This window comes from Corvus moneduloides, chromosome 1 (genome assembly GCF_009650955.1).
Source record: "Corvus moneduloides isolate bCorMon1 chromosome 1, bCorMon1.pri, whole genome shotgun sequence".
In the NCBI taxonomy this organism is placed as follows: domain Eukaryota; kingdom Metazoa; phylum Chordata; class Aves; order Passeriformes; family Corvidae; genus Corvus; species Corvus moneduloides.
In genome coordinates, this window is record NC_045476.1 from 29,040,879 (window position 1) to 29,065,521 (window position 24,643).

At 45.7% G+C, this 24,643-nt stretch overlaps 1 protein-coding gene and 1 long non-coding RNA gene across 6 annotated transcripts in view; one reads left to right on the forward strand and one right to left on the reverse strand.

Annotated features, from left to right (window-relative positions):
* The first annotated feature begins 822 nt into the window (after positions 1 to 822).
* LOC116441615 lies at positions 823 to 9,320 on the forward strand. The gene is made up of 3 exons (XR_004239176.1): positions 823 to 1,018; positions 2,490 to 2,734; positions 5,810 to 9,320. It is a non-coding gene; the product is annotated as an uncharacterized LOC116441615 (long non-coding RNA).
* Positions 9,321 to 9,397: 77 nt separating this feature from the next.
* The window catches only part of GLI3 (GLI family zinc finger 3), a 207,295-nt gene continuing 192,049 nt past the window's right edge, over positions 9,398 to 24,643 (reverse strand). For all 5 annotated transcript variants that reach the window (XM_032103672.1, XM_032103702.1, XM_032103692.1 and 2 more), the window contains 3 exons: positions 21,029 to 21,319; positions 17,493 to 17,820; positions 9,398 to 16,318 (listed from right to left, as the gene is read on the reverse strand). In XM_032103672.1, the coding sequence (XP_031959563.1) occupies positions 14,028 to 16,318; positions 17,493 to 17,820; positions 21,029 to 21,319 (2,910 nt within the window). In that variant the 3' untranslated portion in view covers positions 9,398 to 14,027. The remainder of the gene's footprint in view (positions 16,319 to 17,492; positions 17,821 to 21,028; positions 21,320 to 24,643) is intronic.

Here is a 24,643-nt window from a genome sequence, read left to right on the forward strand (position 1 = left end):
TGTGCCTGCACCCCATGGCTGCATTGGTCCTAATGCCTATCAATAGAAGTAGAGGAAAAGATTGGAAGGGGAGAAAATCCCAGTTCTTTTCTGACAGTGCCTAGCTCTGCTTGGGTGGAAACTCTTCCTCACTGTAGTGCATCACCCCAGTCCTTGTACACCTTGTTTTCTAACTATCATCTCTACCAGGACATGGATATTTTTATTTTTTGCTTCAGAGAGCTAAGAATCCACCCCACACACAGTTGAGCCCTCTGTGGCACCTGTATGGTGTGTTTGCCTCACATTGAAGCAACCAGCTCCTACAATTTTGCTCTCAGGTTCATCCTCTCATCCCTTGCTCTCAGTAGTATGGATTAGAAGCTTTAAGCTTCCCTGAGGGTGATGAGGGAGAAACAGCTGAAACCATGGATTTGCCTTCTCCACCAAGAAATATATCCAAAAATGTTTCACTATTTCAGTGCATGGAAAAAGGGAGCTGGACTGGACCCTGTGCAGCTCTGGGCTTGCAGTGCTCCAAGAGCCAAACAGGCATGTGGGCACTCTAGCTTTAAGAATTGATTTCCTAAGTGAACTGTCAGCTCCCCGTGGCTGGAAAAATCTGCAAACAATTTCTAGTCACTGAACAAAGCAAATCTTTGTACTGTGCTGTAATAGTTCATTATTAAATAAAAGCTCCTTTGTTAGGCTATAAGAAATGGTGTATACTCACTCCACCACTCTTCACAATGTGCCTTGGTGTGACTTTGCAATGCATATGAAATTCTATTTCATGTCCTGTGAAAAGATGACATGGTATGTTATTTTAATTTTGGCAGGAAAAGCTCAGGGTGAAGCAAGCTCACAGCACAGCTCTGGTGATTGAACTTCATTGCTGATGCATTTGATTCACAACCGTACAAGAGAACATGGAGACCGGACTTTATCTCATTTGCAAAAGAGTAAATGAGGAACAACATGGGGAAAATGACTAGTGATGACACTGAAGGGAAACTTTAGCAGCTGCAATTCTTACAAGGTATGTTACTTACTGGGCTGTCTTATTGCAGTTCCAGGCTTAAATGAGTCAAAACAGGAATCCAAGGGCGTCAGTGTTTTCCCATCCAGAAACATAAATATGTTTCCAGCTCCCTCTTTTCTTTCTTTTGCTCTGCACCCAGTGAGTTCCCAGTAATCTGCCAGTTTGGGCCCTATAGCCACAGAGCCCTGTTACCCTGCTCAGCATCTGTTTGTGTTGCGCATTGATGTCGCTTTGCAGCAGACCAGGCTGAGGCACAGGCACGGCAGCTGTAAGCCCTGCACCTGTACATTTCGTCAGACTGTGACCTTTTAACCAACCCCATCAGATCATGATTTAAGATTGTATCCCCCATAGTTTTTCTTCTCTTGCTATATTTTGCATGGGGTTGGCAGTGCATGAACAGGGATCTTTGATCCTTCCTTTCCCCTGGCCATCAGGGCCATGGGAGACCCCCAGAGCTGGTGCTTCCTTCTCAGCTGGTAGAGGTGGCAGCCAGGGCTGAAGTGGGCATTGGGCAAGTGATTTCTCTGAGCCCTGTCCACTTTTGTCTCTTGGCTGGGCTTAAATGAGCCTTTTCCAATAAGTGCCCAGCTCGGCTCGGGCTGAGGCTGCTAATTCCAGTCGTGTGTGGGTGATTCATATGCCATCTAATAATAGCAGCTTCTGGCCATGCCAGCACAATAACTGACCATGGAAAACTCCACACTGCTTTGGGCTGCTGGCCCATCAGCCTTCCCAAGCTTAGCTGGCCATGGCTGGTGGTTTTTCTTTGAGGGCAGCACTGGGCAGCTCAGCAAGAGGCTGCAGATTGTGCTGTGGGCATTGCTGTGAGCAGTGCTGGTGCTCTAGCCATGGGCCCTCTGTCCCAATGGCAGTACCACCACGGGGTCAGTTTAGGAGCTGTGGAAAATGGACTGACCCTCCTGCTGCTTTACATAAAGCAGTTGCTATTAATTACCTGCACCAGCAGCCACATCAGATAGTTTGCTTCCGAGGGCAAAGCTGTGTTTGTCCTTACTTGCCATCCAAGTACTGTTTAGAGCATATGCAAAAATCTTTTACATGGCTGCCAAATTCATCTTTGAGGCAGAGTCACTGCTGTTCCTGCTACTGAAAGGCAGCAGGGGGCTTTCTTGGTATGCCTCATTCACTTGTTTGGATGCTTCCAAGGAGGAAGGGTGATGGCAGGGCAAAATGACACACGTGTTCCTCAGCCAGACTTCTACACCACCTTTTTCCATGCTTCAGTGGGATTTACTCTACCTGGTGTTTGACCATCCAAAAAGGAAGGCAGGAAAGTGGTGGTGGAAGCTGGAGAGGTCTCAGCCCTAGGAACATGACTGAAGCCTCAACAGGTGATGGCTCTATGTCTTGGCTGCAGACCAGAAGCCAGTCCAGGGTGGGGGCAAGAAGCTCATCACTACTGTGCATTACAGCCTGTCAGTCAATTAAGAATCTCCCTTCATAGGGGTACAGTGGTCCCAGCAGAGCCAGTGGATGGAGTGGCATGCCCAAAGTGGGATATCTCTGCAGCCAGGCCAGTCCGACACATGAGCCATGATTCCCACGGTGTGGCAGCACTGGACTGCTGATACAGCATCGGGACCTCAGGCATAAATATGGTTCCTGCCCTGCTGCTTCCAACCATGTGAGCTGTGGCCCAGGGGAAAACACACATCCAGGGCAGACAGTGTCACTGCTGAGTCCTCGGAGGTAAGCATCAAATACTGGAAGAGGATTATTAGAAGCTAGAAAGCCAAAGTGATGGAGCCAAGGAGGTGTGGGAGACTGAACAAGATGTGACAGCACAATAAGCAGTACTGCAGTGCAAGCCAGGTACCCAGCCCCACTCCTGGGTGGAAGGACGGGGCAAGGTGAACCCCTTCCCTCCTGCTGTCAAATCCTGTGGCTGCTTCCTACATGGGTTCTGCACAGGTATCCCAGAACTCTGCTGCCTTTAACTCGCAGGGATGGCAACTGGTTGGGCAGGCCAGGCTGTGCAGGACATGTGCTCCTTGGACACCATCACTGCAATGCCCCTGGCTCCCACAGCTGTCCAGAAGGGCCCCAACTTCCCAGCAGTCATGGGGCTGTGCTCCCACACCACCCACACAGCAGCTGGGGGGTTTTCCTTGTAAGCAACTGGTTCATTGTTTCACTTTTGCCATCTGTTTGCCTTTCAGGAAGGATTTTCCTTTGTTCCTCCCCTGACCTAAGCTGGAGTTGGGGTTTTCCAGACCCAGGGTCAGGGTGGCACAGGTCAGCTCCCTATCCCAGCTGTGCTACCTGGGGAAGGACCTAAAAGCCAGGCACCAAGGTCCAGCTTTCCTTGTACCAGTGGTGAGCAGCGGTGGTGCTCAACTCCTGAGGGCTTCAGATGTGCTTTTTGGAGCCCTGCTGTATTGCAAAACATATGAAATGGTCCCTGGGCAGAGGAGGAAGAGCTGGCCCTAGAGCCAGCCCTGAAGTGCTCATGTATGGCTACAGCTTTCAAGGACACTCCCAGTCTGAAACGGGGCTGGTTCCACTTTTGCTGAGTGCATGTGGTGTCTCTAAAATTACTAAATGCTGTCTTTTTCCTTTGTTTTTCTTCCTCTAAATCTGATGTTTTCATTGCAGTGGACCAGCACTTACCAGTTAAAAGACTGACCAAATACTTATGCTCAGCAAACACAGTGGCACCAGCAAATCTAAGCAATGCCGCTATCTAGGGCACGCCGGAAACAACATTTGGGGTTTTGAGGCTCTCCATTTTTAAGTTTAGCACAAGACCAGCCAAGCATGGGATGACTTAAGCCAGGACAATGTTGTCATAAAACTCATCATCTGGTGTAGGACAGAAGAGAAAGCCTGCCAGTCTGCAGCCTGTTCTCTTGAAGAAAAATACTTTGTCTGAGAATATGCACAAAGAGAGGAGGATCCAGTTCACCAGGGCTCATATTTAACTGAGTAGATCAAAGCCTGCACTATTTGCTTCAGGACTGTTGATTTTGGTTTTGACCAGCTTCTCCTCCACAATGAAAAGTCCTAGGGGATTTTGTATTCTCGTGGGCTTTCTGCAGAATGGGGCTCTTTGCACCAGAGCTTCTAAGCAAAGCTTGGCACACAAGCTGCTGAAACTATGGAAGCTGCTAAAGGCAGAGCCGACCCTGCAGCAGGCGACCCCAGCCCCCACACCTGTTTCAAACAGGAAAGCCAGGCCCTAGCCTCGGCATCAGCAGAGATGAGGGCAAGAGGATTCCCTATAACATTTTGTTGGCTGGTGCTCCAGCTTTCCCTTTCTCTGCTAATGCTCCAGCTAAACTGGAGCCCAGCATTTTCCAGCTGCCCATGCCAAGCAGAGCTCAGGTGAAGAGCAGTTGAAACCTAAGATTGAAACCTAAGATGTCTCAGGGCACAAGGGTAAGCAAGAAGTGCTACAGTGGTTCAAGACTGCACTCCACAGAGCTAAGAAAGGCACTGCTGCCTCCCTGGCTGTGTGACTAAGCCTCTGCACAGCTTCAAGCATTTTCTGTAATTGGGAGAAAACAGCAGCAATCTCCAAGGGACCAGCCAAGGAGAGGAAAAAATAGCATGCAGTATTCTTGGTTTTCCCCTATGCTACAGCCCAGCCTTGAGAAAAGGAGGAAAGGGCAGGGAGAGGCATCCAAGACAAGGAAAGGACTGGATACAGGGCAGGTGTAGGAGCTGTGCCACTGGGCTTGCTCACTCTGTGCCAGCCTGCAGTGAGGCCACATCGTGGGCCTGGACTGGGACACCGCACCACAAACTTCAAAGTGACATGAATTGTTTGAATTCCCTACCACAAAAGCTAAGCATGGCATGGTGTGTCCTAGTAATGGTGTCCAATGGAGAGCTCTTGCCAGCTGGATCAGCAGCTTGCCTGCTCCAAAGGTGATCTGAAGAAGAGACAGCAGCCCTTTGGGGGACCAACCACGCTGCTTCTCCCTGGATGGCTGCAAAGAGCAGCTTGATTTACTGCTTCTGGAAGGGAACAAACCCAGTGCCCACACATGCTGCAGCACACTTTGCCACTTACTGCAGCCCTGCAGCCCTGCAGCCCTTGGCTTCTGCTGCACCACCCCCCAGCCTCACCATGGGCACTGGGACCTTTGCCACTGAACTACACAACTCTAAGGATTCAGTGCCTGATGACTGTTTTCACAGAAGGTATCACTTGGGGGTTTTTAGCCCTCTTTTACATCTGTAAACTTCTGATGAGAGCTCAAGTTCATCTTCTGAAGCAGGATGATGCAGACCATTTTTTCTTCTTTGAAGCTCCATCCAAAAAGCCATATTTAAGCAATGCTATGCCATGGGGTCCCACAGACAAAGCTGAAGGAGTTTACTGAAAGCTGGAGGCTTTTCAGTAAAGACTGGAGGCTGAAGTGGTCAGCAATGACAGGGATGAGATATATCTGCCTTTTCCCAGAAAAGCCGTCCAGATAAAAAAATTTGCTAGTGAAAACATTGTCACAATTCCTTGGCACTGTGAGATGTGCTGTAGGTCTTCAAAACAAAATGGCCTCAAGGCAAAATAGGCAAAGTGAACTTTTCCTATGTCTTGGGAGGGCTGGCTGCTCATATATGGAAACAGGAAGTCTTCAAGCAGCAAAGGTGCAGTAGGAACCATGCTCAGGATGAGGAAGCACACATTTCTCATGGTTCTCCCTTGGGGGATGCTGCCTGGAGCCACAACCCTTTTTCTACCCAGCCCTATAGGTGCCTCTGCTTTGGGATTTTTTATGAAGCGTTGCTATAGGAACTTAATTGCTTCTGTTCATCCAGGTCTGAGCAGCTTCCTGCTCCCACTCCTCCTCTCCCAGGGCTGGCAGTATCAGGGCTCTGAGGACAGCGAAGGATGCTCAGGTACAGCAGGAGTGGGGTCGTTCAGCTCAGCTCATTAGTGCTACTATTTCTGTCTCTAGCCTTTTCTCTGTTCGTATCCATCTGGGGCTCTTTCAGTCATTATAGAGCTTTCCACCCTCTTCTTTTTTTCCTTTCTCCTCCTCTGTCTTTCAGATTTTTGCCACTGTTTCATGTTGCTGTCCAAGTTATTTGTCTCTTCTCTCTTGCTCCGGTCGTGGGAACATTAGTAATGTTTTTCTGCAGAGCAGGGTGGCTTAGAGACCGCCTCGCAGACCTGACAACCATCCTAGTGCTGCTGGCAAAGGCTGGAGCAGCTCAGCCAGCCCATGGGAAACGATCCTGTTTATGGTTCATCACCATCTGATCTACCCACTGCTTCTCGCTCCCGCCTGGGCCCAACTGTGCCTCTGCCGTGCGTGGCCATGCGCGGGGTGCAGTCCCGCTCTCTGCTCCCCGCTCTCCTGCCACAGCCACCCCGCGTGTGGGGCGAAGGGAAGCGTGACTCACATGGGCCTCCCACCCATGAGTAACAGTGTTGGTCTATCACGTCTCAGCCAGCTGGGGCAGCTCAGAGGGAGGGCGGCTGCTTCCTTGGCAAGGCATGAAATAGGTCACTCCATCCCCAGAACACGGGTGAAAACAGGGGACCAAGACTGCAAGACATGGCAGCAATGAGCAGCCTCACATCAGATGCAGGAGCAGTACCCCATGACAGCGGGGGGGTGGGCAAGGAGGTACACAGACATGGGATGCAGGGATTCCTGTCAAACACCATCAGTTCTTCCTTCTTCCTTGCCCAAACCTGCTCCTTTTTTTCCTGGGAAATGCACAGGGAGAGTCCAAAGCCAGTGAGGGAAGAACGGGTGGAGATGGTGGGAACACAAAGCAGTTATGTGCTTCTCGGGGTGGAAAGAGGCCCAGGTTATTAAATAGCAGGCAATTTTAACATGAGTTATTAATACTAGTTGTTTGTACTGGGAAGTGGTGCCTAGGGGCTCCCATTGCACTAATCATATAACAAAGCCATGTTCCTAACACAAATAGCTTGTGTTTCAGCCTGAAGAGAACAAGTCGTCTCCTTCCCATTACCCTCTCTTTGAAAAAGCAGCTTGAAGATTACACAGTCGAGCCCACAAAAACTGGGAAAGGAAAAAAATTACATTGGGCTGCCCTACAGTGCCATCACTTACACCCAGCCAGCCCAGTAACTCCATCAGCACTGTGGGCCCACGCTGTCTGCTCTTCCCCTGCTTCATCCCCAACCACGGCAGGCCAGGCCGTAGCATTATTGGTGATTTTTGTGTTACCCATCTTTGGGTTTGAGTGTAGTAATGTCATGCCACCCGTTTAGGGTACTGGGGGACCGTGGGGAGTTTCTTCCCCCCTTGCTGATTGATGCTGTATATCTCTGTTGTATTTTTTTCAGGCTTTGCAAACTACAGTTCTCTCCCGGGTACATGCCCTTCTGAAGTAAGAGACCAAATTAATGAATTAAATTAATTCATTTACAGCCTTGGCACTAAAGCACAGACTAAAGGTCAACAGCATCTGCTGATTTTGAATGGTACAAACCACAACTGCCCCGCTATTTTTTGTTTTCCTGAGAACTTGGCATTATATTGAGCTTGACCACATGGCAACACAGGTCCTCCTGTCTCTGGCTGCAGCTTTGAGCATAGTTTTTCATCAGCCCAATCCCACGTTCAGGCTGGAGGACCAGGAATACGACCTGGAGCCCAGGCCTTCCCTAGCAGTGCTCAGCTCTGGAGATGCTGTAACCTTGCTGCCTGACCTCACACTACCTGGCAGCACCTTCATCTGCACACTCAACACAGCGAACCAAGGTGCTGAACAGGACAGGGGGCCCCTTTGGCATCCCCTGCCCTCTTGACACTCATCCTGAAGTAGATCCAGCTGGTGGAGGAGATCCAGCTGGAAGATGAGCATGCAGCGGTTGGTTAAAGGTAGAGGTAGTGGTGCAAGTTTGGTGCACAGAGCAGAGAGAGGGGCTGTCAGTCCAGGTGTGTGGGCTCCCTTACGGCAGCAGATGTGCAACACTACTGACACTTGTTTAGCACAATGCTCTGCAGGTGTGCATGGGTGCAGGACTTCATTGCGTTAGTATGTAAGAAGTGGGAGTCCTTTACCTCCCACTACTTGCAGGCGGCTGGTAAGGCTCAGAAATGCCTCGATCAGCTCTAAGCCCCTGACAGCCATGATCTGTGGTCAGCATGGATCCTGCTACTGACTCCCCAGTCCCCACAGGCCTACTCGCTTCTGTGCTGGTCCATCATGTCTTTGTCTGAGGCTTGTTCCATCCCTGCTGCTGACCTCCTGTTGGCTGAAGTTGTGGGGAAACCACTGCCACACATACCCACCCCCCAAAGTGAGCCGATGCTGAAGCACTGCCAAACTTTGGGAGAATTTTGGATTGCAGTACATAAGCTAAGGCACCATGGCCACCATCAACCTCCCTTTCAAACTGCAGGGTCTCCTTCATTCCTATCAGGCCACTCCCAGGGCTCTCCTGCCTCACTGGCTTCTCAGATGGGTATGCTTTAGGCTTTAGCTCTCCATTCTACCCTTTGTCCCTCCTCAACCTTAAGGCCTGTGCCAAATGACAAAAGCTTAATAACAGCTGAAGGGTGAACAACAAAACCCAACAAAACAGGACACACAAAAAAAAGAAGTTAACATGAGCAAATAACAATGCAAAGTTACCTCCCTCTGCGTGGGAAATGGCTCACTTACTTTGGCTGAGGAAGGACTAAGGCAGAAGCTGAGCACTGACAGCTCAACAGAGTGGTCTGGGTCTTGCCAAGGTACCAGCAATGGAAACAAAAGGCTTTGAAATGAGAACAGCTCACACACCTTAAGACCAAGCAGCATGACAATATTTTCTATACTGTTTGCCACCACTAACTTGACATCATCCATAACAACTGTACTCAACAGGAGCACTCATTACAGCTTTGAAGATAACTGCATCTAGTTCTTTGCAGATCACACTGTAACCCACTTGAGTGGACATCTACAGATTAATCCAGCCAGGGGAACTTCTCTTCCTCCTTGCCATGCTTCTTCATGGGTGGGCAAGCCTTTGTGAGACACCCCTGGCAAGCAAGGGATAGAAACACAGCCCCCATAGAATAGCCCAGAGTTTAGCACACCTTGGCTTTGGCCTCTGAACCGACTGCTCCTTCAGCAGCGTTAACCAGGTCAGCCTCTCTCCTCCTTTCAAACACTTTTATCTGTGTGACACTGCATTTTCATTTTTTTTTTCCACCCGACACCCGTCAGCCATTTTTCTTCAGAGAGAAGGTAAACACCCTGTTTTGTTTTCCCATCTGTATTTAAACTGTGAATGGAGTGAAGCAACAGTCTGGGGAGCAGAAAACAGCTCTGAGTGGAAGCGATACAAGCGCTGATTGCAACCAGGCTTTTCAGACATATGAAAAAATAACTCCCTCCCCCAAGGAGATACTTCAGAAGCTGAAAGCTAAGAACTTAAGTACAAAGGCTTTTGTTTTTATTGACATTGTAAGAAACAGTTTTTTTCTTTGTTACAAAAAAGCTAAGTGGTTCTGCAAGCAGAAGTACAGTTCATATGTACACAGTGCTACAGACCCTTCAGATCAACCTAAGGCTTGAGAAACATCAGATCATAACTGCAGGTTTATCAAATGAAGACCACTAAGGTCTGTTACAGCTGAACACTATTCCTACCGTACATAAATGTATTTACACATTCTCTTTTTTTTTTTTTTAAAGGATTACAAGCTTTATAAAAAAAAATTTAAAAATTGAAAAAAAAAAAAGCAACACATTTTTATCTTACATCTGCAGGACTGACAACAGTAACTGTTCCATAGGAGACATTCCACCAACCCAAGGACAATAACACGTGAATACCAGAGGTTTACAAGACATTTCAGACCCTATTAACAGTGGTATGTGCTATTAGCTGAATGGCAAGTACAGCCTCATCAGGAAAATTTGGCAACACATCCTGGTCCCTCTCTTTTACAGAGTCAACGCAAAATAAGGCACATACACTGCAAGAATATAAACACTGCTGTTCAGGGGGACAAGCCATTGCAGGACAGATGTGGGTGAGCCAACCAGCAATCTCACTGAGGGGTGGGAGAAGCAGTGACTGAAATGAGCAGCCAGCCAGCATCTTGATGCACGTACCATTTGGGGCCATTCTCCAAGGAGAGAATAACATCATCTGCCATGTGGATGTGTGGGACCATTGTACTCCCCAGCAAAGCCCATGTGGAAGCCCACTGACTTCCCTGCAAACACACCTTTCCTTTACCTGGGTTTAACTGACAGATAAACTCTTCACTGACAACTTCCACTTTGTGGAAAGTAAAACTGCCTGGAGAAACACTCACACTTCAGGCAGGCTGGGTGTTACTGACGTGTCCAAGGCCAACAGTAACAAACATGGAAGACTCTCAAAGGGCCATTAGAAGAAATGGTGATTTAGGCTTAGGTTGCAATGCTTTAAAAATAGAACATTCATGATATTTTGTGCATTTTCTTCTACTCTCGGGTGAGCAGTGGGTTTCCAACAGCTATGCAAAAATCAGCTGATGTGCCAGATACACAAAAGCAAGCTTTGACTCTGTAACTGAAGAGGAAGAGTAGAGGGGTGCTAGTAAACACATCCCACCAGTGTTGATGGGACTTTCCCCAGACTGCCATATGGTGAGGAGGTTGACAAGTGAAAGCTGGTGTCCAGTGTAACAGTGCCATGCTCAGAGAGACCAGTCTACCTCATCAAAACAGAACCAAAACCCAAGATAGCTGGGCTATGATGTATTGCTACCTTCACAGGTACCAAAAAACAGGCTCTTTAGTACAGAACAGAAAAGCGTGAGAAAACACTAGAAACTGAAAAGTGACACATGAACATAAGTGGCACATACACTTAATATGAAAATGATAAATCATTTGAACAAACTCCCTGAAGACACAGTGGAGTTTCTGATTCTTCAGCTTTGCCAAATCAAATGGGATGCCTTTCTTGAGCATGTGGTTTCTGCCAAGACACACTTTTGGCCCAAGACAAGGATAAGTGAGTGACTAAGGTTTGTCAAATCCAGGAAGGCAAATTAGCTACTCCAACAGTCCCTTTTAGCCCAGAGCAATATAAATGGCTCCCTCTAAGCTCTGATGCATCACATCTGTTAATAGCTTCCCAGCATCAATTGCACCAGCAGATACAATTATGAACTGGAAAATTGAGTTTAAAAAATAGTTGAGGATGGTTGGGGTATGTTAATGTATTGGCTCCATAACAATAAAAGACTTCTCTCCCAAGCCACCTACTCCCAGGCTGGTCATAAGTCTCCCTGCTGAAGTTGTTTATAAACATGTAATTGATGGCTTTAATAAACAGCCAGTTATTGGCTGTTTATTATCTGAAACATGTCCAGCACAGTCTTTCCTCATGCCTATAGTGCTGCTTCTCTTCAGGGCTGTGAGCTGTATCCCAGCGCTGCAATGCACAGCATTGGCCCCTGGAGCATCCCTGCCCCTGGGGACCTGCCCAGCGGGATGCATCCCTTCTTGTCCCAGCAGCAGGGCAGGGACGATGGTTGTGTACAGGCAGCAGGTCTCTACAGGGCCTTTGGGCAATGAGGGCAACAGGGAGCAGCTTCCTCCCACTGCCACAGCAAACCAGTTCTTTGCCATGATGAGCTGTGCCCAACTGGCCGTGCAGCCCAGGGACCACTGCAGGCAGGCTGTAATAGCTGGTCAGGGGCAGGGAGGCTGGGAGAGGAACTGGCAAATGGCAAAGCACAGGATGAGCAAATATGTGTGCATGGGAGAGGGGAAGAAAGAAATGCTGGCTAAAGATACAGAGAAAGACAGGAGCTAGATCATGATAAAAGGTGTAGGATATTTGCATTTGTTTTGATTTCTGACATTCCAGCTCACAGTACAAATCTTTTGGTATGTGCTGTGATAAGCCCAAATATGGCCCCTGCACCAGATTCCTATGATGTTTTCCTACTGATTTATAGCTCCATCCTCTAACAGCTGTTAATGTTATCTGACGGCTTTACTGAGGTTCCATTCCTACACATTTCCTCAAACGTCGTGTCCTGAATCAGCTGGTATTTCACCTTTTGCTTTACAATGGAAAAAAATGCTATGGCTTTCTAGCCTACAGAGGTCACCTTCTGATTTTGACTGGGCTAAAGTTTATCTCTGTTTCAAAACTGACCATACTCTCTCTTCTCACTATATGTCTACTATAACACCAGCTCCTTACAGACATCAAATCCATGACTGTAAGTGCCTGCACAATTTACATCCCGTAGTAGGACTTCACTACTGGGATTTAACTGAGAAGTCTGCAAGGGCTGGAACTCCATGCAGCTTCTAGGAGTGGGTGAACTTAAACCGTGGTCTTGTGATTGTTCCCCACACCAGCCTGTTCATCCAGGAGCACTGTGTGTTTAGGGATGCAGACATGGAGCCCAGCAGAGCCAAAAACAAGCCAGTGCTTACAGAACAAAATGCCATTCACCTCCACCAGTGAGTAGCTTCATGATCACAGTGCATTCGTTTCAATTTTTGCGGGTGTAACTGAGCCTGGGCATTGACCCACTGGTTTGCTTTGAAATTGAAGGCACGTGGTGTCACCAAGAGAGAGAGAGAAAGACGCTGGGTTGGTCTCTCTGAGCTTTGATGAGTTACCAGACAACTCAGTTGGTTAGAGCATGGTGCTAATAGCATCAAAGTTGTGGGTTTGATCCTCATACAGGCCATTCACTGAAGAGTTGGACCTGATAATAATTCCAGATCAGAATATTCTGTGATCTATGAATACTTGCTGTTCTCCTTATTTCTTTGCTATTTTTAATGGCAGTTTAAATCTCAATTTTGTAAAGCCTGGGCACAGTGGAAAAACATTTAAGATTAGCAGATTGCTTGCAACTGCTTTGATTTATTTGGCTAGTCTGAGAACTGGGCCAGCCATTCATTTTCTACTTTTACATGTCATGCCCATGATGCTTTTGAAGCTGTATGTATCCATGGAGCTGTCTTGGCTATAGGGGATGTACACACAGTTCTTCCAGCAAATAAGAACCAGTGGCTCAGCAAATTACACCTCAACAATTTTCATTAAAAAAAAGAATTCCCCAGTATGAAATACTGCTATTTTGTTATTTCATTGTATGAAATACTTCATAAGACCCTGATTGTATCTCCACAAAGGGGGTGTGCAATGGGAAGATTATAGTCTACCCAAGTCACTACATATGCCCATAATTTTGCTATCCAGCCATTTTAAAAAGAAGGCTGAAAACCAGAATACCAAATATTGCAAAAGATGAGAGTTGGACTACAAGCAGCTTTCTGGTCCTCTCCTTCCTCTGAAATAGGTTGAACATTACACAATCTCAGTATCATTATTCAAAGCAGTGACAGCTATCTCTCTGGGTGTGTAGAAAAAAGCTTCTGCTAGAGATCAAAGGGCTGATGGTTTTCACATTTCTTATTTGCTTGAACCTCCCAACTTTTTGTGCTCCAGGTCTCTGAAACTGCAGCCCAGGGGTACCATGGCAGTGCATTTCTAAACTGGTCTTCCACCTCAGTGTGATGTGTCCAGTGCATCCAGAGAGGATTTCATCTCTGTATGCTCACTTCACATTGTGCCTGGTTATAGGTTCAAGGGGAAAAGTTGCAACAGTTTTACAAGGTCTAGCTTCGTTTGAGTAACAGAAAATCCCCAGTCATTTCATCAGGCCTTTTTTACAAAAAAACCCCAAAACAAAACAAAAAAACCCATGCACTTCACACGTTTACATTGGTTTACAATTAAAAAACAAAAGAAAAAAAAAGAAAGCATACAGACATTCAAAACGAGTGAGAGAGAGAGGAAAGAGAGAAAGGCAGGGAATGGGTGTAGCAATACTGATTCAAAACTGAAATGGAAGACAGTTTCTCCCTAGAACACTTTAGGGTTTTCAGAGTCCTTATTCCATAAAAGGAATATACTTGAAACACATCCCATTTAGGTGAGATGAGATTGCTAAAATACATACACAACTAAAAAATATGAGTCTTTTTTTTTTCCATCTGTTATCTCCTAAGTGTTTTTTGTTTTTCATGTCTATTGCATAACAGCAAGAAACTTGCTTTCTTCTGCAAGTGAGGTCAACAAAGAGCTCATGTCCCCAATAGCCATGTTGGTTGTGCTTACAGGCATAGCTGGGAATGTAAGAGATGCTCGGGGAGTGGTGAGGCGTGAGGAATTGCGGGAGGCATTTTGTATGATACTTGGGCTCAAGGCTCCCGAAATTAAGCTGACATGGTCCCCATCATCTATGATAGCATCAAAATCTATCTGCACACCCTCTAGACTGTTGCTGTCAATGCTGTCAACTGTGCTTGACACTTGGTTAGCCCCCGGAGAAAGAAGCTCGGATGAGTTTTCAGTTGCAGTCCCCTGCAGCAGGCAGTTGGCTTCCGAACCAAAGAAAGAACCTGTTTTCATAGCTTGGTGGCTAAAGCCCATGGATTGGTCATATAACTGACCAGAGTAATTCTGCATGTTAGAGCAGAACTGCTGTGATTGACCTTGCATTTCCATCTTAATGGTGTTTACCCTGTACGTCTGGTTGCCATCACCTACGTGTCTTTGCTGTTGGGACAGGTTGTTTCTCAACACATTTTGCCGTCTGTTGCTGCTGTAATTAGAGCATGACTGGTAACTTTTGGCCACTGACAAACCTGAAGGCTGGCTACCAATGGTGTGAGACACGAGTGGACAACACTGCAGCCCTTGATAGAGGCTGCTTTGTGAGGTAGGACTAACCTGCCCTAGCATCATTTGACCAGATTGATTGACTCCCTGGTAATGAACGCCATCTCCAACTGGTTGGCTTTGCAAATATTGCTGTTCCATCATATTCCTGTTCTGCATCCCATTTGCCATACTGGTGGTTTGATCGCTGGATGCCATGGGATGGCTGAAATTTTGCTGGTTCCCATTCACTGGCATGTTGCTGATTCTCAGCTTCTGCCCTTGCACTGCCATGCCACAGGAATTGTCTGTCACCCCAGACATCATTGCTTGCCTGCCCATGCTTTCACTGTAAGGCTTGTTGGACTGCATGCTGAAAGAATTCCCAGCTCCGCTGCCAAGAGCCATGTTTTGCTGTAAATTGTAGGAAGTGTTGTTCTCTGCCAGGTTCTGATAGCCATTCTGCTGGGCCATGTTGCTTCTCTCCAGATTCTGCTGCTGAACCATCATATTGTTATACAGTCTGAAGGCCCGAGCCTGCTGCACTGCTGACCGCTGACTACATTTCAGCTTTGAAGGAGATAAGTCAGAACTTCCAGAGCTTACTTCATTCCACTGAATAGGCAAGTCGCTCTTATTTGCCTCGGGACCTGCCTGCTGACTGCTCGGTGGAGGGGCTTGGTCAAAGTTGCTGGGGTTGTTGTTTCCTGAAACTGAGCTGTGGTGCATTTTGTTGCTGTCTAGGACATTGTTCAACAAGTGGTCGTACATGCCCTGGTTCTGGGAATTCAGATACTGGACCACGTCATCTGGCAGGAGATCCTCATCATTCAGACTGCCACCTGCTTCCATTGCAGCAGCCTCCAGGGCAATGTTCTCGCTGATGCTTGGAGGACAGGGGGAGCTGAAGCCGCGGAAGACGCCACCCTCAGAACGGGTGTAGTTCTGAAGAACAAGGTTGCGCTTTTCCATGGATGGAGGCAAAGCAGGAGGGTTAAAGCTATTAAGACTGTTGAAACGCTGGACTCTCGGAACAGAGAGGTTGTCGGAGGCCATTCTAACTGGATCACTGGCTCTCCTCGTCCCATTTCCTAAAGTTTCATGAGACAGAAAATGCCTCCTGCTGTAACCATTTGCCCCACCATCACTACATCTTCGAGGGGCATTCACTGGAGGCAGTGGAGATACTCCTGACTCCCTGCAGTCACCCAAGAGTGCCATCCTTGTCTTGAGGCTCATCCTCTCCATGTTAGGCAGTGGAGTTGGCGGGGGTCCACCAGTAGCTGCTGCATATTTAGCTTTCAGCCTGTATTGCTGGGCCGGGGTGAGGCTGAGAAGGCTTGGTAGGTCATCACACTGGCTCGCTTCACTGGAGCGCCGGGAAGCATCTGTCGAGATGGGGTCGTAGGAGTCTGCAACGCTCACGTTCTGTGGTCTGCCCTCTGCCTGGGAGGCATCACTGGACCTCCGGCTGGAGAAGCAAGGAGAGATTCCAGAGGACCTGCGGCTGCTCAGGTAGGCTGAACTGATTGTACTAGTATTGCTGTCCCTCCTGTTCAGCATGTTCAACACAGTGATGTCCGTACTTGAGAGTTCATTCCTGTTTGGCAGAATAGTCATGGATCCTCCGACACTGCAGCTGCTGTTTGACTGGGTACCTGCAGGTAAAATTCACAGTTAGACAAATAGGTATTATCCAGAAACTGGTGTGGAAAACACACAGTAAAGAAGTAAGTGGGGTATAGAGGAAGAACGTCATCACAGCCAATCATAGCAGTGCTCTTTCTTGAAAGAAGTGGGGATAAAAACTGTGTCCTTAGGTTAAAATCTAATTCAGAGACTCAAGGGTAACATTTCAGTGTGAATCCCAGCAGAAAATTTATAGCCCATAGCCACAAATTGTCATCAGGTGGTGCAGTGCTCCAGCCTGCAGTGCAGCTATGCTGGCTGATGTGCCAGGAGGACACATTCGTAAGGGAGCTTTTTATAGGCAAAATATAATTGAACAGGCATTTGCATGGAATGGCAAAATATACAAATTGGAGGCTATTCAAGGTCATTTCTAAGACTTCTTGAAATATTCTTGAAATAACTCCTAACAACTGCAAAACATCTTTGCTGGTTTCCTTGTTTTGTTTTGGTTTTAAGTAAACAGGATAAATTTCTTAATTTTACATAGTTTCTTTTGATTGAATGGGTCTCAGAAAACCTGTCACTGCTGGGTGGAACACAGAAACCTACAGGCATGCTGTAGGCAAAGTAGGGGTGGCAGCAACATCTGTTTTGGTCATGAGCAGCTCTTTGGAGGAAAACAACCAGGGATCTTCAAAGTTCTACCTCGCGTTGCTTCCATTCATGGATATCAGCCTTTGCAGCAGTAGCATCTGTACATATGATTTCTTCTATGTGTGGGAACAGGTTATTTAAAGGGAAGCCCAAAGCATTTCTGCGAAGGGTGCCTTGCAAAGGCCTCAACAGAAAGACTTCCATACAATAAACTCACAGGTATTTCTTTCTTCTGCTTTTCCTCAAAATGGGACAGAATTATGATGATCTTGGGTCAAAACCTTTAACTGTAAGAAATATTTAAATTGTGATTCACAGCTCCCTTGTTAGACCCTGTTCTATAAAACACAGAACTATCAGAGTTCTCAGAGGGTGGGTAGTAGGACTTGCAATGAGGGAATAAACTGAAAGTGATCAATTTACAAATCACTTCACAGCTGCTGAGTTTCCTAAGCTGTGCAACTCCTGCAAGAGTTGAAAAATTGAGCTAGTAAGCAACAAGATTAAGGACAAAAAGTGTTATCACTCCTGTTACGTATATCTCACCATTTCCTATGAGAGGCGGCAAGGTCGGGGCTTTGGAAGGTGGAACGGGGTTCAGTCTTGGAAGCATTCCATTAACTTGTTTCAACCTTTCTAATTTCACTTGCTCCATCCATTTGGTCCCTGTTATATTCCTCCTGGCCTGTAAGCCAAGTGCTGTGGTGGCTGTGGAAATGGTAGAGTCCATGATTGGGGTTTCATCGATGACACTGAGGTCTCCTACACTACCACCACCGGTCAGAGTAAGCTCGATCCCATTGTTGGAATAGTTGCTGATGGGGGACTGTTCGCTGCTGCATGTAGACTGACCACCAGGGCTTGGCTGAGATGTCTGTTGGAGGGAAGTAAGAGACAAAAGAATGTGAGGATTAAGCAAACAATGTTAACCGGAGCACTCGCGCTAAATGAAGGTCTAAATGGAGCCAAAGATATAGGTACAGAAAAGTGATCGTTCATAAAGAGGCTTTCTGGATATTGATTTTAACTAGCGAATGGCATTGTAAACCACAAGACTAAAATCGCCTTTCACATCTTGCTGATGGTATACAATATATCTCCATAAGACACTTATCCGAGTTATTCCCATAGTTACTTCTATCACTTCAAGCCATTTGTGAGCACGTATGGATGGATACCCTACTTTGCTCATGTGCTGTTCCCAACTGAAGCTGCAGCTCAGAAAAACCAAACTAGAATTCAGTCATGTTACAAGGTATTAGTTTACACTGCTAGGCTTGCAAACAAACAACCAACCAAACAAGACTCCAACAACATTGGAATTTGGGGTTTTTAAATTGGACTTGTGGCTAAAGAATGTAAGCATTTTCCAGGCTTAAGGCTCATTGTTACAAGCAGTGGTTGGCCTGAAATGCTGGCACGTAATAAAACAGGAACAAAGCATCAGTGCAAAAAATACTGTATCATATTATCAGCATCCCATGACCCTGGCATCATTCAGGTCTAACTTACACCTCCCCTTATACCTAACTTATACCACCTCTGCCCTGAATCAAGAAGGTGATGATCTACTAAATCACATCCTTTGTTTCATTTGAATTTAAGATTTTAAGTGCAGGAGTTTAAGTAGACAATACAGGCTGCTAATCTGCAGGGATATGAACATGCCACAAGAGCATCTTCTTTCTTAAAAGAGAGTGTTCCCTGCTGCTCTAGCAGAACTCTTGCTGTGGGGAAACACAGGCTTGATTTACTTTTTATAAAGTGCTTGCAAAAGAATGGGAAAATTGACAAACTGACAAAACAGAGGAAGACAGACAGAAGTCTCTGGACTTAAAATCTCACTGTAAGGTTCTATCAGTGTGATCACAAATCAGTGGGGTATGCAGTATCATTTTGCTCCCAAGAACAGTTTCATGTAAGTATTTAACTTTTAGGGTTTCTGATGTGGTTTTGGTTTTTTGTTTTGTTTTTTTTCTGCCACTCTGTAATCTTTATGTATATTTTACCGAAAAATACTGTCTAGAATTTCTGAAGTGGCAGGGATGACTCTCACTTTAAACATCAATGAATGAAGACACAGATTCATGGCAATACTGTAGTTTCATATGCCCCTAAGGAGTCCATTTGAGATGCAATAACTATTTTATTATTTCTAAGTTGTATGATGATACTTAGAATTTATGAGGCCACACTGAGCAAGGTCATTTCCAAATCCTGGCCAGAGCAGATTTGGTGACAAGAATAGAAATAACAGTTATTATGCGGAAGAAAGTTTGTGCTTCTGGACAATAGCTCTATGCCATATGGAAGAAGAGTAATAGTGATCAGAAGCCTGTTCTTGTAGCACATGTCAAGATCACAGTGAGGTAGGGTACAGAAATAAGAACTGTATTATGCAGAACACAGAACATATATTTCTAGATGTGCAATACAGAAAAAAAAAAAAGGATGTCTCATCTAGAGGGGAAAGTACAAAGACATTTCTGAAGATGCTTCACCAATATAAGCCAGATTTTTCACATGTCAAGTGTTGCAAAATGCTCACAACACATTACAACTGGGAATACGCTGGATGGATTGCACATTACTAAATAAAGGAATGACTGAACAACAGGCAGAAGACTAAAATAAAAACATAATGTTGCAATAAGAAAAACAGCAGAAAAGTTAAAATGCCCTCACCTTATTACCCACTGTCCTTAGGAAGTTAGAATAAGACATTTAAGAGCATTAGACAGAAAAGACATTGGATTAGTTGAAAACCAGAAAATATATCTTCATTCATACATGCAGTGAAAAGCAAGAAACACAGAATTATTTTTAAAATATAATTTTCAGTGAGAAATATTTAATACTATGTAAGCTACAGGCATTAGTACCCTTCTTCCACAAATTTTCATGTTAAAACTCTGTTCAACATGCCTTAATAATGCTACACATTTACCTAGCAAAGCAAAAGAGGTTTTCTTCCTATGCAAACTAAGGTAGTTATCACCAAAGGGGGCAGAGGACCTCCTTTAGACTTCAGCAGGAGTTTACTCTGAGCCCTTGGAAGTTTTTGAATTCAGTATTAATACTGAACAGTTTGAGCATAAGCCTTAGGCACAACATAGTAGTAACTCGTATTTCAGTGAGTAATCACTTTGAATTGCAGCATGATTAACAGTATGAGCAGAATTTGGAGAGCTCATATTTGTAGTCCCCAAGGGCTGGATACAGATGAATCATAGACCCAGATGGGGAAGAGGATGGAGTGACTGCCTTTGACTTAACCCTTGTGAAGAGGGCAGATGGCACATGAAATTCAGGCAAATAAAGAACTTGTGTATTTAAGACAGCATCTCAAAAAATGGAATACAGTCCTTTCAACAGTTTAATGCAATACGTTAAGGTAAACCAAAGAAAAGACCTGCAGACTCTTAACTCAACTTGATTTAGTTAAACTTGGATTAGGTAAACTTGAGTAAGTATCAGATAAACATAAGAGGTCATCTCACAACAGAGATGATATGTTATTAAAAGATGTCCATCTGCTGTTTAAGAAAGTCAATTCATCCTGCTTCAGTTTGATCCATGACCCAAAAGCCTCAAGCCCCTAAAATCTGATTACTTTCCGAGGTTCTCCAAAAATGATCATCATCAATATCATCATTTTAATCATTTGGACTTGTTGTGGTTTGGTTAGGTTTTTTTCTTGTTCTGGCTTTCAGCCTGCAAGATTCAGATTCACCATCTTTCTTCTGGAAACAGGAGTGTGGAAAAAATGTGGGGTTTTTTTTAAATGAAAACTCTGATTTTCTTATACTATGCTTATTCCAGAAGATGCAGCTTTATAAGAGAAACAATTATTGTGACAGTTGCCAGCACTGCACTTATTCCATATTGCACAGACTAGATGGAATCTTTTTATTTGCTATTTCTTAGGCTTTAGAAACATTTTACAATGTAAACATAGAAGAAAACCTCACAAAACCAAACCTTGTGAGCTAGAGTTTACAGACTTGAGCATTTCATAAAGGGATTACTAATCGGTTGCCAGAAGAAAAAGGACAAAGGGAGTGGCATGGTGTATTGCATACCATTGGTTTTTCTGACTTGACTGCTTTCACTTGGAGGCATTCTTCACGCTTTGAGGTAGTGTTGCTGAGGTCCTTCTGCTCACCAATTGCACCCTGAGTCTGATGGCCTGGTGACCAGGTCTGAGAGTGGCTGCCTGGGTCTCTTGGTGGTGGAGGCCTTGGGTGGATATCTCCCCGCTGCTTCTTGGTGACATGTGCCTCCGGGCCATGCACGGTCTTCACGTGTTTCCGGAGAGAGCTGGGGTCTGTGTAGCGCTTTGTGCAGCCCGGTATCTTGCAAACATATGGTTTCTGACAAGACACAAAAACCACTTAAATTAGATTTAACTCCATGTGGGACTCCTGAAGAACTCCTTGGAGCTGGTGTCACAGTTATACCTTTCACAGTGAATTTGTTACCTGATTTATGGTCTCTACAACAACTGAATCATAGAATGGTTTGGGTTGGAAGGGACCTTAAAGATTATCTAATTATCCACTCCCCTCCCAACATGGTCAGGTATTACAGCTGGTGAGCGGTCAGCGGCTCTGACCCAGGAAGAGGTGACCGGTCTGGAGAGATGGTCCTGAAAGGAATCGCCTTCCCGAGGCCCGGTGTCTTCCCTCAGCTGCTAGCTAGGAGGGCCCTTGCAGAGGCTGTCAGCTCTTTAGTGATTATCAGCTCGTGATTTCAGCTCAGCTCTGCAGGGCAGCCGCCAGGCCAAGCCAGACCAGAGAGAGACAAGAGGCTCGTGTGGCTGGTTCCGCACGGAAGGTAGCTTTATTGTGGGTCCGTACTGCGGTGAAGGGGAAAGCCAGGGACGAGAGCTCTGTCTCATAGGGGCAGAGGGCAAGCTTTTATAGGGTAAAGGCCAATGGGTTACAAAGGATCTGCATAGGGTCTCCTAAGGGATTGTGGGTCTGTCTTTTCTTGCCGTGACCAAAGAAGTGGTTGCCTTCCCAGGGAGTCCTGCTGGGCTATTACGCAAGCTCAGCAGACATCCCTCCAGGGCAGGGGCTGGGCATACCCCACAGTCAGGGACACCTTCCACCAGACCAGGTTGCTCAAAACCACATTCACACCTGGCCTTGAATACTTCCAGGAATGGGGCATCCACAGCTTTTCTGGGCAATCTCTGTCTGTGCCTCACTCCCCTCACAGTAAATAATTTCTTTCTTATAACTAATCTAAATCTACCCTCTTCCAGTTTAAAGCCATTATCCCTTGTCCTATCAAACTGCAGCTACACCTAGTGAAGCCCATTAGTTCCCCTTGGTTCAGAAGGTAACAATTAATGCTGCATAGTTGACTGAGGGGGCAGAGTCTCTCATGGTACCAACTGGCACAGCTTTCACTTATCTCAGCAGAAGAGTCAACACAGCTGTGGCGGTTTATGAAGACTGGTCTAAATTTCAATCCTGTCCCTTGCCCTCAGCAGTTTGATAGTGTTTCCAGTATGTCTAGTACCTACTACTTGACACTGAGAGGCAAACAGCCCCTTCAAAAGATGCTGGGCCACTTGTTCAGCCAGAATTAACTGAGGAAGCATTTTTTTCTGGCTATTTAGATCACCAGTATGATGTCAAAGCATAAGATACAGTGCCATGAGCATTTTCATGTTGCAGCAATATATGCACTAGTACTATTAACTGCTACTAGCATAACTCATCACTCATTTTTTTTAGAAACCACTTTATCTGTGAATTTCTATAGTTCAGTAAGACATGTAGAATAAAGTAAATTCACTGTCTTATAATTTAACAAAGCCTTTGTTCTTGTATTATGAGGGGATTAGAAAGAAGAGTTGAGCACTTCCTAAATCCTTTAATTGCCTCAGGAAGCAAAGTATTGTTCACTCACTTTTATTACTGAATTGTTTCCAAGAAACTACTATTTTAAAGGGGTTTTTTATACTAGCCTTCAAAAAATAGAAAGAGACCCTCATGCAGAGTTTCTGAGAGGGGTTCTCTGTCTGCTTACACATGGCACTGTGGAGCAGTCTTTGACAAATACAGCTTCTTCATAGCCGTCTAAGGCCTGAGCCTGCTTTCACTGACATCAGTGGAAAAAACCCTCCCATTTACTTGAAGAGGAGCAAAAATGAGCAATTTAAACATGATGTTGAGCTACTGAGGCAGGTTTTCACAAGTTGCTATGGAAGTACAAGTCACTTAGCTCTCTTCTGCATGAGTAAGGCATACCTTCATCAAGATATGTCAGCTGCTTTTAAAGCTCTCTGTAGGTTACCTACTTAAAACCAAAATGGTACTGCAAGCAAGTGCTGAATTTGGTCTGTGCTTTTCATGGTATTCACATCACTCCACCAGTATACCCTGCCTTAGATTAGTTTGTTTTGGTGTGAAGTGATGGTGAAGGAAACGTTTCATTTGCCCCTGTGGCTGCACCTACCAGAAATGATGTGCAGCATAAAATTTCTCTGGTTGACTTACTGTTAGACACAAAATTCTGATTTTTAACACAGGGGCAGGTCACATCATTAAGTATGAGAAGGTCTAACTCATCAGCTAGGCAACATACAGATTGGTTCAGACAGTGAATGGAAAAAAAAAAAGCTCAGGCAGCTATTGGCAAGACTTGGTGAACTTCCTTTCTACCTTGGTGACCATTCACAAAATCACTGCAGGGCTTCAGTGCCATTATTAGTTGGGCTGCTGAAAACACACATAGCAGGGATGAGGAAACTCTGAGATGTGCAATGCCCTCTGTTCCCCTTGTGACTGAAGAGATGCTGCAGTGACCAGGGACTGGAAGAAAACAAATGCTCCCTGGAGATCTGCCAGCCCTAGTGAGTACCTGCAACAGACCCGACAGACAGCCAGAGAAAGACACAAGCTGTGTGGAAATGGATATAGCTGCTGTGGTATGTCCCGCCCTTCCAGGTTTAGGCTAGAGGTGAAGGAGTATAGCGACATGTCAAGGAGGAGAGAGTGGACTCTGAGATGTGAGATTGAGATGATGTGACTCCGTGCAACTTGAAATGGGGCAATAAAACATGGACAATGCAAGAAGATGGTGTGATTCCTGAAAAAGGAGGCAGCAGTAACAGGAAACACAGTAATAATGAGATGTTACACTGAGAGTTTGGGAAACGGCTGTGACTGCCACAGCTGGTTTCCTTGAGAAAGGTCGTATTTCCTCTGCTGCATCCCTAGTCCATGAAGTCTGTTCAGGATGGAAAGAAAGACTGAAAGAGGCTAGAGAAGAAGAAAAAAGCATAAGTCAGAACTTAAAAGGCAACCTCTGACTTCAAATGTGCAGACTGTGGCTGTCTGCCGCACCCCAAAGTATGCTGGGGAAGCTGCATCCCAGCAGATGCCTGGTGCCAACACAGGCATGGGGATGGCTCCAGGCACTCAACAAGCCCTTCCCACTCCAGAGGGAAAAATGATCCCAGCTCTACAGGGAAAACAGGATCTGTCCCTCGTTAAAGCATGTGTTTCCATTAGAGTCCCTCATTCAAAACTCTTCTACTTGTAATAAAATGCCAGGTCTGTATGACATACTGTGCTGGTAAGAGCCATCCAGAACTTACATTCCTTTCAGGTTGCTGAGGGTTGCTGTGCCTGTCCTCTGTAATACATTGCTATGACCACACTGTAAGTCTGTTCAACAAT